We start from the raw sequence: 19,205 nt of genomic DNA, 5'->3' as shown, positions 1-19,205 counted from the left end.
AACATCATCTTTCCCCTACAACTGAGGGTGGGGTGGGAATGAGAATGTTTGTGTTGTGAGTGATTAGAATAAGGGGCTGGGGTCTAAAATTTGGGTTTTATTTATTGCCAGTTTCTCTAGTTTTTGAACTTTCAAGTTGTGTCTCTGGCAAAAACCTTTGTGTGTGTGTGTGTGTGTGTGTGTGTGTGTGTAATTATTTACTTAAAGGGGGAAAATTTAAGGAAATGGTGTTTTCTAAGGTACTTTGGGGCTGTGAATGTTGTGTGTGTGTGCTTAGGAGAATAACTATGAAACTGGGCAAAGGTGATGCCAAGAGGTGAGCCAGGGACGGGGCAATCTGTAGGAAGTATGATAAATGTGGGTAATTGTGAGACCTTCCAGGAAGATAGAGACTTGTGGGAAGGGACACTTGTGCATTTTGTAGTAAAGTACCAGGAATACGGTTTCTGTTATGTCATTTGTAAAGTCTCTTGGGACCCTGAGCTTTATATAAAGTTCAATTTGTGATCAGCCACTTTTCTTACTACTTCCTGCTTCAGAGGAGGGGTGGGGAAGCAGCTTCCTCTCTGTGTTAGAGCCAAGCCTCTGTTAAGACAAGATGCCAGGCTGTTAGCTCTTAGGAGTGCTAGTTCACTGTCTGGAATGAACTTGTTTCTCACCTCTCTCATCTCATGCTTTATTAGACTGCCATTTCCAAGAGAGATAGTAGGAATGGATGTTGTAGCCAAAGGCATGTATCTAAATGGAAAAATTGTACAAGGGTTTAATTTTATTTTTGTCTTTGTAGACCTGTTCAGATCCAAAATCCAAGCCACCTTTCTTACTGGAAAAGACCATGGAATCATGTCTCAAGTACATCAACAAGAAGTTTCCCAACATAGATGTCCGAAATAGCACGGTGAGAACTGGGGCTCATTCCCCCCTTTCTGTAACATTATTCTTGCGTGGCAGATTATTGTAGACACCCCACTCGGCCTTGTCTTTAAGTGTAGACATCTCTAGATTCCTAAGATCAGACTTGGGACTTCAGACATTGAAGATTATAAGCTCAGATGGGAGTCTACCATGGTGAGCTGGGGCACAGTCTTACAGCCAGATTCATGAGGACACTGGTACTCACAGAGAAGTTGCCACACCAACCTTGCATAGCACATTTTTTACTGTAGTTCTTGGTCCACACCAGGTTTCTTTGCTGATATCCCATATTCTGTACTTTTGCACAGTACCCCATACTGTGTTATCCATAGATTTCTCTTACTCTATTCACTGCATCTTTATACTCTGCTTCTTTTCTTACTGATTTATATAGCAGATGTCTTCACTGAAATACAACTGAAAATCTCCTTTCAGCTAGCCTTCTTCTTGTTGTCAGAATCTCATGTGGCCCTCCAGTCTAGATAAAAAATTTCTGTTTAGAGACTGGAGAATGCTGATGAGCTATTGATCCTTCCTTAGTATGTTTACCCCTTAAAGAATGGCTGGGTATTTAAAATTTTAATTCTAGTGTTTGGCTGGAGAGATGGCTCAGTGATTAAGAATGATAGGGTATTACTCCTAGTTTTTAGTCACTTGAATTAATTGCTTTAAAAATTTTTTACATGTCTTGTTTGATTTGTGTTTTTTTCAGCAACATTTAGGACCAGTGCATCGTGAAAAAGCTGAGATAATTAGATTCCTCACTAACTACTATCAGTCATTTGTGGATGTCATGGAATTTCGGGTGAGTCCTCTGTAGCCAGGGTTAACATGGGCTTCAGAGGTTGATCCTTTTTAGTAAGTGTTCATTTATGTTGCTTATTGCAGCTTCTTGAAAGAAAAGGAGAAAGGCATTAGTATTCAATAATGTCTAAGTTGTATTGTTAATGAATGATATATGAAATACTGTTTTCCATATTACTTCAAGAGACATGTAAGGTGGACATGGTTGGTGGCATAAATCTACAGTCCCAGCACCTATGAGGTAGAGGCAAGGGAATCAGAAATTCAAAGTTAGCCTCAGTTACATATTGAGTTCTAGGCTAGCCTGGGTGACACAGAATCCTGTTTCAAAAACAATAAAACAAAATATAAACTTATATCAAGTAGTATCAATCTAGTCACACTAAACATTTAGAATATTATACATCACATACCAAAATTAAATATATTTGGTGATAGATTATGGCTGGCTTCAGTTTACTGAGTCATAGTTTTCTTAATTAAAAATATGTATTTATGTTTGTGTATTGCATGTGCACTTGCAGGCATGTGTATGTCAAGAAGTGGGTATGAAGGTCAAAGGATAGCTTTTAGAGGTTGGTTCTCTTCTTGCAGGTCCTATTATTTCTGCAACTGTGCTTTGTAAATCAAGCTAGCTGGGGGTTGGAGAGATGGCTCAGAGGTTAAGAGCACTGACTGCTTTTACTGAGTTCAATTCCCAGTAACTACATGATAGTTCACAACCATCTATAATGGGACCTGATGCCCTCTTCTGGTGTGTCTGAAGACAGCTACAGTGTATTTATATGCATAAAATAAATAAATAAATCTTTAAAAAAAAGCTAGCTGGTTTACGAACGTTCCATGGAGTCTGCTATCTCTGCCTCCCATCTTGCTATAGAAGGGATGGGATTACAGATGTGTGCCATTACATCTGTGGGTTCAAGGGATAGAGCTTGTATCACAGGCTTGTGAGGCTAATGCATTTACCTACAGGTATAAACAGTGTGTATGGTATGTGTGCTCATGAGTGTGAGTGTGTATGTGTCATGGCATGTGCATGGATGTCAGAGAACAAACTTCAGGACTTGGTTTTCTGTTTCCACCTTGTTGAGCTATTTCCATGGTTTCCTTTCAGTTTTTATTGTAGTATACATTCATAACATTTACTATCTTAACCATCTTAAGTATATGGTTTGGTGATATTAAACGTATTCATAATGCAGTCCTGTATTTTCATGTTGTAAAATTGACATTTGCACCCTTTAAACAACAGTTTTTCATTTTTCTTGTGCCCATGGCCCTTGATGACAACCATTCTATTTCCATTTTTATGATTTTAAGTATGATGTTCTGTGTAAGTGGTACCTTTTGTATTTTTGAATTGACCCGTATAACTTAGTAGGATATGCTAAAGTTTATCTATGTTTTAGAATATTGGAGAATTTCCTCCTTTTGAAGCTGAACAATATTCCATTCTGTGGTTATACTGCATTTTGCTTCCCTATTTTTCCATCAGCGAACACTTGGGTTGTCTCCATGTTTTAGCTGTTGTGACTAATGCAATGATCTGGGTGTTCAATGATCTGATTCAGATTTTGACTTTAATTCTTTTTTTGATATATGCATAAGTGGAACCATTAGATTATGGGTAATTCTTTTTTATAACAATTATTTATTATCATCATGTGAGTATGGTGTGTATGAATGTGAGTGTGCATGTGTCATGTCTTGTGCATGGAGTTAGAGGACAACTTCAGGAGTTGGTTACTATCCTGTCTTTTTATTCTTTTTTTCTGTAGTGGCTGTACCATTGAATTGACTACTAATAGTACACAAGGGATACAACTTAATCAATATTCTGATTAAGAACTTTTGTTTTCTGTTTTTCAGATAGTATCAAATTAAAGGTTTCACAAATACCACATAAAGTTCTACCACTCAGCCTTGCCTTATTGTTACTGTAATTTATGTCCTATCAATTGGTGATGCAGAGTATCTTTTATTTTTTATCGGATATTTATATATCTTTTTGGAGAACTATCTCCTTCAACTTCTTTGTTTATTTTTGACCCAGTTTTGTTTAGTTTTTGTTGTTGAGTGTTAGGAAGTTTCTATATAGACCATTCCCTTTCGCATTAGTATTTCCTCCCATATTTTATTATAAATATAGTAAAAATTTCCAAATATAAATCTGGCATGGTGGTACATACCCTTAATCCCAAAATTTGAGAGGCAGACAGGTCTCTGAGTTTGAGGCCAGCCTGGGCTACATAGTAAGAACCTGTGTGAACTACATTCTCACATCAAAAAAAGCAAATGTAGTACTTGTTGCTCATCTCTAATCTGAAATTTTGAACTCTGAAATACTCAAAAATTTGAAACTTCTGAGTGTTGATGTGACTGGTGTAAGTCTGACCTATGTGACTAGTTACAATTAAAATACAAGACTACAAAAATTGCATAAAATTATCTTTAGACCATGCATTAGTTACTTTTCTGATGTATGAGAAGATACCATGACCAGAGGGATGTATAGAGAGAGAATCCTCTAGAACAAAGGGGGCATGTTAGTGCCAGGATAAAGCAGGAAACTGAGACCATATCTTTAATGGTAATTTCATTTAAACCCACACAAGCTATGTATAAGAGATATTCATGAAACATACATGATTCTTGTGTTTAGATTTGGTTTCCATCTCCAAGATATTTTATATATACATGTAAACATTTCAAAATTTGGACTATTTAAGGCATGAGACACTTTTGGTCCTAAGCATTTTGTTTCAGGGATCGTCAACTTGCATAATAAATGCTGCTTTTATCCCTGTATCTCCTAATTGTCAATACTTTGCCATATTGCTTGTCACTCACTTTCCCTCCAAACCATTTTCCTTATTTGCAGACATCATGACGTTCCTTTCCCAAAATATTTTAGTATGCATCTGTTAAAGACAGGAATATTTTCTTACATAATCCTAGTATAATTATCATGATGAAGAAATGTAATATCCTATGATATTGTTAGCTAATACAGAGCCCATATTTCTATTTTTTGTTATAACAATTCTTGCCTTTGTCTTTGATGACCTGACCTTTTGAAGATTCTAGGAAAGTTGTTCAGAATATGTCTTGATTTGGATTTGTCTTATTGTTCAAAACTTTTGGTAGCTATAGCACATGAGTGATATTTTGTTTGGATTTTAAAGCATAATCATTTTCTGCTCTTTAAAAGTTAAGGAAACATTAAAAATTATTTTTACAGCATTTTGAGATGCAAATTGATAACGCCTTTCATAACTGAAAAATTAATGGAATAATTATGCTTCTAGAATTTGTCTTAAGGAAACAGAAGTGCAATGATACATGTACAAGAATCTACTCTGCTGAATTGTTATAATAGCATCAGAGTGATAACTGATATAGCCAATTAAAATTAGAGATTTGGTTAAAAGCTCACAATAAGTAAATAGATATTATGCAGTTGTTAAATACGATAACATATATTTACATTAGTTGGTATGCAAAAACATCCTTTACACATTGCTTAATGACAAGAGAAAATTACAATACATCTTAAGATGTCATTGGTCTTTAAAATGTACATTTACACACTCACATACAGAAGATCGGAATTTCTGAATGGTGGGATTATGAGTATTTAAAACACTGGAGACAAAGGGCTAGAGAGATGGATCAGTGGTTAAGAACACTTGTTCTTTCAGAGTGCCTGGGGCTGGTTCCCAGCATCCATAACTTCAGTTTCAGGGATCCAACACCCTTTCTGACCTTCACAAGCACCAGCACACACATGATACAATACATGTATTCAGGTACATACATAGACACTTTTTTTTTTTTAAATTAGGGGAGGAAGGATGGCTTAGTGAGCAAATTTCTTAGTATAAAAGTGTGAGGACCTGAGTTCAGATTCCCAGAACCCAGGCAAAGCCCGTATATACCACAGTGAATCTTTGATCCTGGTGTTCCCATGGTGAGTTGGAGACAGAGACAGGACAATGCCTGGAAGTTTGGTGTATACAGCAGCAAACAAGAGGTGGTCCCAGCTGGTGTGGTGGTTTATGCCTTCAATCCTAGCACAGACAGACCTCTGTAATTTGAGACCAGCCTGATCTACATATTGAGTTCCAGGCTAGTAGAGGTTATGTGGTGAGATTTTTGTCTCAAAAACAGCAACAACAAAACAAAACCCCACAACAAACAAACAAAAAATGTAAACACAAAAAGCCAAGAGGTAGTCCCAAACATGGTGGAAGTTGAGGACCAACAACAAAGTTGTCAGTTCTTATCTTGTACTGGGAGGTCCCAGGCAACTGTTAAACTGGTGTCTAAAATGTTTCTTTTCTTTTTCTTTTTTATTAGATACTCCCTGTATTTACATTTGCAATGTTATCCCCTTCACCCACCCTGCTTCCATCCCCCTTCTCTCTCTACTTGTCTTCAGGAAGGTACACTAGCTCCCAATCACCCTCTTCACATCAGTGCCTTGGCATTCTCCAACATTGGGAAAATGTGTCCTCACTGGACCAAAGGTCTCTTCTCACATTGATGCCAGACACTGCTATTCTCTGCTACATATCCAACTGGAGCCATGGACCTCTCAATGTGTACTCGATGGTTGAATGTTTATTTTCTAAAGATTCAGATAAATAGATCAGCATGTATTATTTTGTGTTTTTAGATTTACCTATTTTGTTTCATGCAATAATCATTTACTACTTATTTTTGCTGAGGACCAGTCTATTATAGGGATACAATAGAATTATTTATTTCCTAGTTAGTGGGTTGCTTCTGGATTAGAGGTAGTTTGTATAAATTGCTATTAAATAAAAGTCAAGTACAAATCTTTGTAGGAATGCGTTTTTCATTTCACTGGACCACATAGTAAGAATACATTTCATGTTTTTGAGATTTTCCAATTTTTAAAGTAATTGGTGTACATTATGCATATGTCTAGAATACAGTGTGATCATTTGATATATGTACACAGTATATTATAATCAAATTAGGATAATTTCTATGTTCTAAACACTGTCATGTGTTTGCATGGAGAACTTTCAAAATCTTCTTTTGTTCTTTAGAAAAGACTGTCAGTTTTTTTCTTACAACTTTATTTTAAAAAAAGGAGAGATATATGTACAGATTTTTAAAAGCATTTTGGCATAAAACTATATGAATATATTTTTGTCAGTATTTGATTTTTTAAAGGTTTGATAGTATGCATTGAAATCTTACTAGTTACCATAAGCATAAAGTACATGTAAAACAAAAAGTAACATGGAAATAGTCAGTTTTCTTGGTGTGTATAGATTAAACAAAATGATTTTTAAATACCAAAAATTGCCACAAGTCTATCTTCTTAGCTCTTGAGTTATTAATGAGTCAGTTTCTTTTATTTAAATGACAAACTTTAAAAAGTTGTTTTATATCATCTTGTGGAGAAGTGGGACCCAGGAACTGTAAGTCAGGCATTATGTACATGAACATCAGTACTTTGTCCCTGTGGCCTGTGGTAGTCTAACGGGGGCCACTGATGTTTATGAGAAGGAATGTCTTCCTCTTTTGAACAATGCCCTTTCTTAGGTGGTTCCCCAGGGCTTCTGGGGAAGAAGTTATTTCATTCCCCACTTGATAGCACACATCACTTTCTTCTTACTCATTTTCTTCTTCACTTTTATCCTTAGGATCATGTGTATGAACTTCTCAACACCATTGATGCCTGCCAGTGTCATTTTGATATCGTAAGAGCCTTTGTAATGTTTTTCTATTATAGAAGAAAATTAAGGAAAAGTCCAGGTGTAAACTGAGGTAGGGTGGGGCAGAGTTGGACAAATGACTGTTTCATTTGTTCCTTTTCAGGACTATAGCTCTTTTATTTTTAATTAAAACATGCATTTATTTATTGCGTGTATATGGGTGGGATGGTGTGTGTATTCATGTATTATAGTACATGTGTGGAAGTTAAAGGACAATTTGTGGGAGTCAGTTCTCTCTTTCTACCATGTGGGTTCCAGAGGTCAGACTTAGGTAATTAGGCTTGCAACAAGTGCTTTGTACCCACCTAGCCATTGTAATTCTTTTTAAAAATGTGCTACAGTTAAATGCTGTTAAATAGTAGCAGATTGTCATTGTGATTTAAATAACACAAATTGACACAGTGGTATTTTTATTTCATGTCCTTTAATCCTCCAATAGTACCTAATTCCATAGTTTCTTTGTATCATTTTTTATTTATTTTTGGTACTAGGCTTTGAAACTATGTCTTTGTGTATTCTAGGTAAGAGCTCTACTACTGACTTAGATTCCTAGTTGTAACTTTAACACCCCTTCTCTTTCTCTCATTCCTTTCTCCCTCCTTCTTCTTTTGGTTTTGCAAGACAAAGTTTATCTATATAACCCTGGATGTCCTGAGACTTGCTCTGTAGGCCAGACTGGCCTCTAACTCAGAAATCCATCTGCTTCTGCCTCCTTAGTGCTGGGTTTAAGGGTGTGTGATACCATGCCTGGCTAGACATTTTTATTTTGTGACAGGGTCTCACAAAGTTTTCCAAGCCTGCCTTAATTACTCTGTAGTCTGAGCTGGCCTTGAACTTGTAATTCTCTTGCTTCAGTCCTCTGAGTAGCTGTGATTTGGGGCTACTGTCAATTTAACCAGGCTCACCAGTATCTTGAGCTCATATTTACCTCCTGATCTTTTTTCAAATTTCTTCTGAAAAATTCTACTGTTGATCCCATTTTTTAAAATTGTATATTCCCTTTACTCTCATTTCAAATGTTATCTCCTTTCTCGGTTTCCCCTCTGGAACCCCCCTATCCCATCCATCCTCCCCCTGCCTCTATGAGCTTGTTCCCCACCCACCTACTCCCTCTCATCTCCCTGCCCTGGCATTCCCCTACTTTTAATAGACATTGAGTCTGTTTAGATCTGTAACAGTTGGAGAAGCTGGGAGTGGTCCAGGTTAATTGGCCACATTGATCTTGGGATTTCTATGTGTTTTCCTTGTAGAATCTCAACTTTGATTTCACTCGGAGCTATCTGGACTTGATTGTGACTTACACCTCAGTCATTTTGCTCCTGTCACGGATTGAGGACCGCAGGATACTCATTGGCATGTACAACTGTGCCCATGAGATGCTACATGGGCACAGGTGAGTTGGGAGGGATTTAAGAAACTCACCTGTGCTTCGAGAAGTATGTGGAGACAAAGGAACTTGATTTTTCATGAGAGCCTATAACCCATGTGGTATCCCAGGAAAAGTAAGACACATTTTCACACATAGTTAACTATTGAATCTCTGCCAGTGGATTATCTGCTCTGCATTATCTTCGACCTATTTATAATCCTGGACTGGCTTCTACTTTGCTTTTCAGGTTATTATAAAAGGCAAAGACAATTTTTAAAAAGTATTTGGGACTAATACCAGTAAGGTTAAGCCACTAGAGGTCAGCAATGTAAGATAATACACATTAAGGATAATTGGAAGCCAAATAGAAATAGATGTTGGATTATGTGTAATTCTGTCCTTCATTCATTAATGCAATGTGAGTATTTAAAGGGTGGAAAGTGAAGACTGGGAAGAGTGAGACATAGCATGGAGTGATGTGCATTCCCAACCATGTCAGCATAGGTGTCTTGTCGAAAGCTTTAGCTAACAGATAAGCTTTGGGATTGTCAGAGATTTAGGTGCAGGTATATTTGATATAGATTAACAAATGCAAGTTTATAGAGTAGCTATTATGCATCCAGCTCTGTCTGGGGAGCCTACAAGGAAGAAACTATCAATGACCTGTCTAAAAGGATGTAGTCATTTCTAACCATAGCTCAGAATGCCTACAGTTGTGCATCAGTATATGTGATTCACAGGTTAACATATCTGTCTTTGGAGGGGGTAGGGAATGCCAGCTTATGTATACATATGCATTATTCTCCATATAACCTATGTATAGAATGACCCATAACTCCTCCCTCTTCAGTGACCCCAGTTTTGCTCGCCTGGGCCAGATGGTACTAGAATATGACCATCCCCTGAAGAAGCTGACAGAAGAATTTGGACCTCACACAAAGGCAAGCTCCCTGAGAGAGGAGAATCATCCAGGCAGAAGCATTCATATTCATCTCTGACATTGGGATTTTTTTTTTTCTTTTGCCTTTTCCCACAGGCTGTGAGTGGAGCCCTGCTCTCTCTGCACTTCCTCTTTGTTCGGAGGAACCAGGGAGCTGAGCAGTGGCGCAGTGCCCAGCTTCTAAGCCTCATCAGCAGCCCCCCGGCCATGATTAACCCTGCTAACTCAGACACAGTGAGTTCCCCTTTCCTTCTGTTAGGAGAGGCATCCTCTGCCAAGGCCCTTTCTCTGGAAGGTGCATCTTTTGGGAAACATCAGCCCTCAGGTTGTTTTAGCATTCTTCTCTGCCTAGGGCCTGCCTCTAGGTTGAGCTTCTGATTGGACCAGGGTTAGTATGTACCTGAATTCACAAAGGGATGGAACCAAGTCAGTAGGGTGTGATAGCATGTATGCTTATGACCTTATTATTTCAAAGACTGAGGCAAGAGCACTCCTGTTTACATAGCAAGTATGAGGCCAGCCAAGGATATAGTAAGACTTTGATTCAAAACCCAAACAAGAAAAGAAATGGAGTCATTAGGTATATGTAGGAATTTACATTAGGAGTTAGTTAACTAATAAATGTTGATATTCAGACATGACTGGATTGACACTTTTCCTCAGGAAATTTATAGTCCTGAAATGAAGATATGCCATAGAAACAGAACCAATGGCAGAGCATGGTGGTACATTCCTGTGATTTCAGCACTTGGCAGTCAGAAGTGGGAGAATTGCCACATGTTTGAGGTCAGCCAGGACTATATAGCAAGAACTTGTCTCAAAAGACCAAAACCAATCAAAATATGTGGGGGAGAGATGAGGGGTGGGAGTGATTGCTATGCAGTTTTGAGGATTTGAGTTCAGATTCCTAGCAATTTCGTAACAGCTGGACACAGTGTTATGTGTCTGTAATCAGCACCAGAGAGTGAAGACAAGCATAACTTTGGAGCTAAACCAATTAGCCATGAGCTCTGGGTTCAGTGAGAGACTCTGACTTAGAAATAAAAACTAGAAATAAAAACAGGTGATGTGCAGCTCTGGTCTCTACATGAGTATACACAAACATGTACACACATGGGCATGTACACACAAGAACAGGTATACACATGAATGTATATACACATGAAGGTATACACACAGGAATGTGTACACACACAGATTTACAGCTGAAGATGAGAGGTCATTGATGAGTTCCAAATGAATGTTCACACTTCAAATGTGATTAAGAAACATAATGGGTTAAAGAGATTTTGGGTTGAAGCTTTCTGAAAGTATCTCAGTGTTGAAGAGATGTTATGTTATACATTTATTTGTTCTTACTTCCAGCCCAACCTTGTTCTTTTTCTCACCTATATCCTTTGTCCCTCATTCCCCTGCCAGTGCCTCATTTCTTTCATGGTAGTTCTTCTAGCTGTTGTTTTGTCAAAGTGTCTTAATCCAGTCTGGTAAAAATATGTTATTTTTGTTTGTTTTTAGTGCTGAGTTTTTTTTTAAAGATTTATTTATTTATTATATATAAGTACATGGTATTCAGACAGACCAGAAGAGGGTATCAGCTCTCATTACAGATGGTTGTGAGCCACCATGTGGGGATTTGAACTTAGGTCTTCTGGAAGAGCAGTCAGTGCTCTTAACCACTGAGTCATCTCTCCAGCCCAGGGCTGAGGAATTTACCCTGGGTCTTGTGCATGCTAGGTGTGAATTTTTTTTTTTTACTGCACTTTTAATTATCTATTTTGTATTGAATGTGGGTAAAGCAGAAGCACAGGAACAAGAGGACAACTTTCAGGGGTCAGTTCTGTCCCTTCACCATGTGGGTTCTGGGTATTAAACTCAGGTTGGAAGCAGGTTTTTTACCTGTCGAGTCATCTCGCTGGCTCTGCTCTTTCTTTAGAAGTCCTAACTAGCTATTGGCTCTATCTGCCCCTTTTCTTATAGATGGCCTGCGAGTATCTGTCTGTGGAAGTGATGGAGCGATGGATCATAAGTAAGTTGTAGGAGCAGCTGGGGAAGGTCATGGCAGCATGCCTAGGAGTGTACTGCCTAAGAGCTTTTTCTTGCTTTTATTCGCCTGCAGTTGGGTTTCTTCTTTGCCATGGGTGCCTCAACTCCAACAGCCAGTGCCAGAAGCTGTGGAAGCTGAGTCTGGAGGGCTCCCTGTACATCACCCTCATCCGGGAAGATGTGCTGCAGGTGCACAAGGTCACTGAGGACCTGTTTAGCAGTTTGAAAGGGTGAGCTGATCTTTTGGAAGTTATAATTCATCAATATCCCCTTTCCCAAAGTATTGGTGGTAGGAATTAATTCTAACTTCGAGATATTTATCGGACACCTACACTTTGTTGGTGCCTTCTCACTGGATTTTAGGGAAAGAGAGATGACTAAGTTATTGTGAGGCCAGACTGCCTAATTTTAATTCAAGCTGAGCTACTTACTAGCTGTATGACTCTGGGTAGGTTACTTAACTGCTCCAAACCATTGGATCAATGTTCTTATCTGTATAAAATCTGGATAAAGTAGTACCTCCTTTTTGATTGTGGTGGTATACCCATATAATCCCAGCACTCAGGGAGGTGGAGGCAGGAGAACCAGGAGTTCAAGGTCTGCCTTAGCTTGTTCCACTGCTGGGCTTAACAAGACCCTATCTCAAAACCAAAAAAAAAAAAAAAAAAAAAAAAAAAACATCAAGTAGGTGTGAACAAAACACCAAACTACACCAAAATGAAAATGTATCTCTCTATGACCACATAGTGTTCCAAAGAGTTCATGCAAAGTATGTGGGAAAAGATCTGGTACATTGTATCATGCACATTTTTTTTTTAATGTATCAAACCGAGTTTGGTGGCACACACCAGTAACCCCAGCACTCAGAAGGAAGATCAATGTGGGCTACACAGTGAAACTTTATTAAAATAAAAAGAGGCAGATGGTGAATTACTCAGAAGTGTAACCTTTTCTTTTCTGTTTTAACTGTGCTTTCCCTAACACTTTGGGCTTCCTGTACTCTTTCCCTGAAGTTTATTCTCACTCCTTTTTGCTTTGAGGTTGCTTGTCTACTCTAATGTGTCCGGTTTCTGTTCTAATTCAGATGGTATGGCTCTTTCTCCTTCTCTTATTATCTTTCTCCCTGTAGCTTCTGAGAATTACCACTTGCCTGTCTTTGTTCTTGAGCTTAAAAAGGAAAGGTTACAAAACTTTGGAAAACAGGCAAACTGTTACAATTGAGTAGGGTTTTGAAACACAAAGTATTGTGTTTTTAAAAAACGGGAGCTAGGCAGACATGAGTTTTATAAATAGTTATAGCAAATAACCTCAGCTCTCCTCTACTTCTTACCTTCTTTCTCATTTTTGAAGAGAGTTTTTTGTTTTTTTGTTTTTTTTTTTAAATGTAGTACTGTACGCCCTGGAACTCACTGTATAGACCAAGTTAACCTAAAACTCATGCCTCCCAAATGCTAGGGTTAAAAGGTGTTTACCATCACACCCACCTTAAAGTTCATAGCTTTTGAGGCAAAAGAACATATGCTCAGAGGTTCAAGTTGGACAGCTTGGGTTACAAGGATGGGGCTGTGAAAGCTGGTTTTGGAGCAGTGAATTGGGATATCATAAGATCTGCCTTAGAGTTTGAATTTGGGCTCAAGAGGATCAGGAGTCACTGAATGAATTCAAACGAGGCAGTTGAAAGGATCAGATTTGCATTTTAGAGAAGATTACTGCTCCAGGGGAAAAAGATTAGATGGGCAAAGCTAGAGGCAGGGATTAATTTAGTAAATTAGGAAAAACCGAGGATGTCAAGATCTCTGGAATGGCATCTGGTATTCCTTAGGGTAGAAACATGAGAGCTACAGTAAATGTAGGGAAAGACTGTGACTTAATTTTTTATTTTCAAACTTTTAGTTTATTTTTATTTTTTTTTGTGTGTGAATGTTTTGTTTGCATATGTGCCTGTGTACCATGTGTGCGCAGTGTCTATTGAGACCAGAAGAGAGTGTTGGATCCTCTGGAACTGGAGTTGGAGATGGTCCTGAGTTTCCATGTGGGTCTAGAACCCCAAACCAGATCCTTTGCAAGAGCAGAAAGTGCTCTTAACTTCTGAGTTGCATGGATTTAGTGTTGAACAGACTGAACTAGAAATGTCTGTAGGACATAGAGGCTAAGTATGTCAGGCCTTCTACTGTGTGATTCAGTAACTAGACATGCTATCTGGACGAGATGACAACTGTCAACATGCCAGTCAAAGCCCTGAAAACAGGTGTGATAATCAAGAAGAAGAAGAGCAGGAATCAACCTTTTGAGAACATTGATAGTTAAGGGCCAGTCAAAGGCAGGAAAACCCATGATGGATGTTGAGGAGAAAAGTCAAGCCAGTGGAAGGAAGCATGGTAAAAAGGCAGGACTCATTACCATATGCTAGACAATGTGATGAGAACAAACAAAAGGAGGGCTGGAGAAGTTCACTGGCTTTGGCTACAGAGGTCACCTTTGTGTCCCATGAGTGGTGAGCTTGAAAGCTGATTTTGGTGGGTTTAGTGGTAAGTGGGAGATAGTCATTGTGAAGGGACAATGAGTTCCAAGAGGAGGAAGGTATAGAATTGAGGGAGAGGTCAGATTACCTGTGTTTATTTCTGGTGGCAAATACAACAGCTGGAGATGTGAAAGAAATGAAGCTTCCCAGAATGGTTTGATGTGATGTGTGTTCCCCGGATGTGTGCATGCGTGCACACACTTGTACATATACAGAAGTATGCCTGTGTTATCAACCTTATATAAAAAGTTATAGAAAAGTATTGGCTCTACATTCTACATTATATCCCCAGACTACATTTATTTATTACTATATTTTAGATATCTTTAAATGTCAGTTTATAGAAATGTTTTCTTTTTTTGTTGTTTTTTTGAAACATGGGTGGCTTTGTAGTTCAGGCTAGCCTCAAACTTGTTGCAGTCCTCCTGTCTTTGTGTCTGAATGCTAGGATTCAAGCATAAACTGTGACACCTGGCTGAGACTTAATTTTATAACAGTTGAGGGGTTGGAGAGATGGTTCAGTGGTTAAGAGCACTGGCTGCTCTTCCAGAGGACCTGGGTTCGATTCTCAGAACCCTTATAGTAGTTCAAAACCATCTGTAACTCCAGTTCCATGGTCTCTGACTCTTCTTCTGGTTTCCTTGGGTACCACATGCACATTCAGAATACAGGTGTACATGTAGGCAGAACAACCTCAAACAAAAATAAGTAAAAACAATTGAACACAATTTCATTGTGTTTATAACATTAATTATCCCCTACACACACACACACACACACACACACACACACACACACATACACACTTTTTGAGGTAGGGTCTTACTATGAATCTCTGGTAGGCCTGAAACTTTCTATGTAGACCAGTCTGGTATTGAACTCACAGAAATCTGCCTGCCTTTGCCTCCTAAATCCTGGGATTAAAGATGCATGCCATTTAGTGTGTGAACTTTTTTTTATAAATGCTTTAAATTAAATATAGTTTTGTGTGTATGTGCATATGATATATGTGTATATGATGTATGTGTGTCTATAATGTATATGTGTGGATATTTGTGTGTATATGCATATGGTGTATGTATGTGTATATGGTATGCATATAGTGTGTTGTGTGTATGTGTGTAAGAGCTTGCAAAATGGAGGTCAGAATACAATTTAGTGGAGTCTGCTTTTTCCTGCTACCTTTACCTGTGTTCTAGGATGAATCAGAGGTCACCAAGTTTGAATAGTGTGGGGTTATGCACTTCTTAATTTGCTGTTGATGGATAACTGAACTGTTTTCATTTGAAAAGATTATTTTAAACTTTTTTTTTTGAGTTGGGGTCTTTCTATGTAGTACTGGCTATTCTGAAACTTGCTGTATAAAATAGGTTGGCCTCAAACACAGGGAGATTTTCTGCTTCAGCCTCCCAAGTTAAATAAATGCTTTAGAGAATATTTATTGACTTTTTTTTGTGAACAAACTCAAATGTTTCTGTAGAGAGTGACACACTTCAAATTTTCTTTCTCTCTTGTGACCTCCAAGCTTGGGATCAAACCAAGAGCTTTGTACTTGCTAGGCTATAGCACCTCTGAGCTATATCACTAGTCTATATATTCCTTCAGCTGATATTTTAATAATAGATTTTTACCAAATTTTGCCCCCCTCCTGATTGTCTTATTCACAATATATTAAGAGGTAAAACTATGGCTTAAAGGCAGAATGCTTGCTAGCATGTGCAAGACCCTGGGGTGTAATCCTCTGCACTGAAAAGAAACAAAACAACACCCTCCTCTAAAACAAAAGAAACAAAACAAAACTCAGGAGAATACTGGCTCCTCAACAACTGAGTAGTATTATTGCTTTAAAAAACTGCCAAGGCTGATGAGATAGCTCAGCAGGTGAAGGCATTTGTCACCAAGCCTGACGACCTAAATTCTATCCTTGGAAACTACAGAGTGCAAGGAGAAAACCTCTTAAACATTGTCCTCTGACCTTTATGTGTGTGGCACATGCACACTCTAGCCCCACAAATAAATATATAGATAAATTTTTTAAAAAAAATTAAGAAGAAGATAAACATTTAAAAGAACAAAACAAAAGAACAAATAAGCAAGAACATAGTAAGAACTCATTTCAAGAGTTGAGAGGATTGCATCTTTAACAGAAGTCACAGGAAATAGAAATGTGTATGTATAAAATTTTCTAGTGTTATGAGAAGCAGTTCTATTCCTATCCCTAAAGACAGCAGCCAATATACATACTTTATAGTTCAAGAATTTCATTGATATAAATGATGTGATTTGATCTTTTCAATAACTTAGGTATATATAATATATATCACATATAATACATCATGTGTATGTATGTATGTATGTATGTATGTATGTATGTATGTATGTATGTAAGTATATATGTAAGTGAGAAGGCAAGAGACTCAGTCTGAATGTCCCTCAGTTAATGAGAGGTGGGAATATGAAATAATTCTAGCTTTTTAAAAACTCTTAATCTTGTGTCTGTCACCTGTACTGGATGGAAGTTGAAATAATTATCCATTAGCAGTGCTACAGAGTTGAATCCTGATTTAATTAAGATAGTTCTCACTTCCAAATGTCTTTAATTCTTATGCTATGTTCAGTAAAGGAGAGTCTTGGAGAGGGAAATGAGAGATGACAGAATTTTTCTAGTGCTGTGGCAGCAGCTGACAGGATGAATGAAGACAGTAGGAGCAGGAACAGAGGCCACTTACTGTGGGATTCTGGGGGCAGGTCTCTATTAGAAGAAAGATAGGATCAAACACTGCAGATGAACCACAGTAATAAAAAAGGTTATTTAATTTGGTGATTCAAGAGTTCACATTGACCTCAGAGGAATGGATTGTGCAGTGTTGAAGGCCTATGAGGCTGGAAGGGTCAGGGAGAGGTGAGGAGGGAAAAGGAGTATATCTTTGGAGGAACTGCTGTTGTGGGAGAATGGGTGGAGTTCTCGGTCAAGTGAGGATCTCCAGAAGTCTGAATTATTTGTTGAGAGGGGGTGAATAAGCCAGCAGAGAGGGAGGGATAAAATGTGACAGATAACTGGTGAGCTGAACACCAGGCAGAGTGGGTGGGTGGGGGAAATGGGACCTGTTGTAAGCAGGGGTGGGAGTAGGGCGGAGGTGGTTTGTGACTCCCTTCCTCATCCCAGTTGACTCTGGAAGAGTAGTTGACTGGAAAGTATCCAGCAGTATCCAGTGTGAGAAAGGACCTGACCTTCACCACCAGAGTCCAAGTGACCACTGCAAGTCATTTCCTTCCACAGTGGTGTACTGTTTTTTTTTTTTTTTTTTTTCCTTTGTCTCTTCTCTTTTCCCCCCTTTTCCATCTTTTTTTCCTTTTTTCTTCTTTTAACTCCCTACCTCCCTTGACTTTTGACAGATTCTCTGTGTATCTCCCTGGTTGGCCTTAAACTCATGATCCCCCCTGCTCTGCCTCCTGTGTGCTGTGCTGACAGGCATGCATTAACACAACCTGGCTTGGCTCCTATAGGACTGTCTTTTTAGAATGAAGCATAGAGCAGGATGGCCTCTAAGCTGCAGGATGGCCTTGTTTGCATAGGTGAAAACCCTGCTAGTAAGGATGTGAGCATTTACTAACTAATTGGCACAATACCCTACTGTGCTTGGTCTGTCAATCCTCAGGTACAGTAAGCGAGTGGCAGACATCAAGGAGAGCAAGGAACATGCCATTACAAACAGGTAAAGGTGGGATTTGGGCCTGGAGGGGCTGGGATAGGAATCTCCCCAGACATCTCACTTCAGCACACTGCATTTCTACAGACTGAGGGCTCATCTCAGGGACTTCCTACAGCCCCACAGTTTATATTCTCTCCCTGAGTCTGAGTTTAGCACTGAGCCTTCCTCCTGTCTGACACCCCTCCCCAAGTGCCACTCTCTTCTGCACTACTTCTGGGGAATTTGTGAAGGAGGGAAAGACAATATTTTCTGTTTTGCACTTTCCTTCCTCAGTGGCCAGTTTCACTGTCAACGTCGGCAGTTTCTTCGGACAGCTGTGAAGGAGTTGGAGACTGTGTTAAATGATGAGCCAGGCCTGCTGGGTCCTAAGGCAAGAGAAATGTTGGGGGAGGGATGATGACCAATGATTATGTGTGTGGTGACCTAGCACTCATGAGACACTGCATCTCAAAGCCCCCTCATTCATACATGTGAGTCATTTTAGAGCAACGACAACCTCTCCTTTTTTGAACAAAATTCACAGTTTTTCCCTGTCAGTCATCAGCTGATTCAGGCCATCCTCTCTAATTCGCGCACACACACACACACACACACACACACACACACATATGCATGCACGCGCTCATGCATGTTAGCATATATGAGTCTGGAGGCCAGAGGATAATCACAGGTCCTGTTCTTCAGAGGTTTTTTACGTTGTTCTGTTGAGACAGTCTTTCACTGGCCTGAGGCTCATGTATTAGGCAAGGCTGACTGACCAGTAAATTCAGGAATCTGAAAGTCTCTGCCTTCCAAGCATTGGAATTACATGTGCATGCCTCCATGCATGACTTCCTTTTACATGGATTCTGGTGACTGAATTCAGACCCTTATGCTTCCATGGCAAGTACTTTACCAATGGAACCATCTCTCATGCTCCATTTCTGAGTCTCTCGTGATCAATTTGTATGTATATATGCCAATTCCGTGACTTTCCAAGTACCCAAATGTTTCATGTTTTCCCTTGGCAGCATCATAGCATGCCATCTAACAGCTATTTGCGTACTTGGTCTATCTTCTATTCGAGTGAAAACTAATTGATGGCAGAGCTTGCTTTCTGTTTTAAACTATATAAATACCCATTAAGTATTTCTAAAATTTGATT

The 19,205-nt window shown here is 38.9% G+C and overlaps 1 protein-coding gene across 1 annotated transcript in view; it reads left to right on the top strand.

Moving 5' to 3' along the window:
* Positions 1-19,205, top strand: part of NCKAP1L (NCK associated protein 1 like) — a gene marked incomplete at its 5' end in the record, with an annotated part of 42,998 nt that overhangs the window by 300 nt on the left and 23,493 nt on the right. Inside the window, 10 exons of the mRNA XM_080939186.1 lie at positions 788-898; positions 1,628-1,720; positions 7,404-7,460; positions 8,726-8,868; positions 9,695-9,785; positions 9,881-10,018; positions 11,762-11,810; positions 11,901-12,057; positions 18,008-18,064; positions 18,335-18,431. Coding sequence (XP_080795312.1) covers positions 788-898; positions 1,628-1,720; positions 7,404-7,460; positions 8,726-8,868; positions 9,695-9,785; positions 9,881-10,018; positions 11,762-11,810; positions 11,901-12,057; positions 18,008-18,064; positions 18,335-18,431 — 993 coding nt within the window. The remainder of the gene's footprint in view (positions 1-787; positions 899-1,627; positions 1,721-7,403; positions 7,461-8,725; positions 8,869-9,694; positions 9,786-9,880; positions 10,019-11,761; positions 11,811-11,900; positions 12,058-18,007; positions 18,065-18,334; positions 18,432-19,205) is intronic.

The sequence above is a fragment of the Micromys minutus genome (assembly GCF_963924665.1).
Source record: "Micromys minutus genome assembly, chromosome: 27".
In the NCBI taxonomy this organism is placed as follows: Eukaryota; Metazoa; Chordata; class Mammalia; order Rodentia; family Muridae; genus Micromys; species Micromys minutus.
The sequence above is the reverse complement of the archived record's forward strand: the minus strand, read 5'-3'. Positions and strand labels throughout refer to the sequence as shown.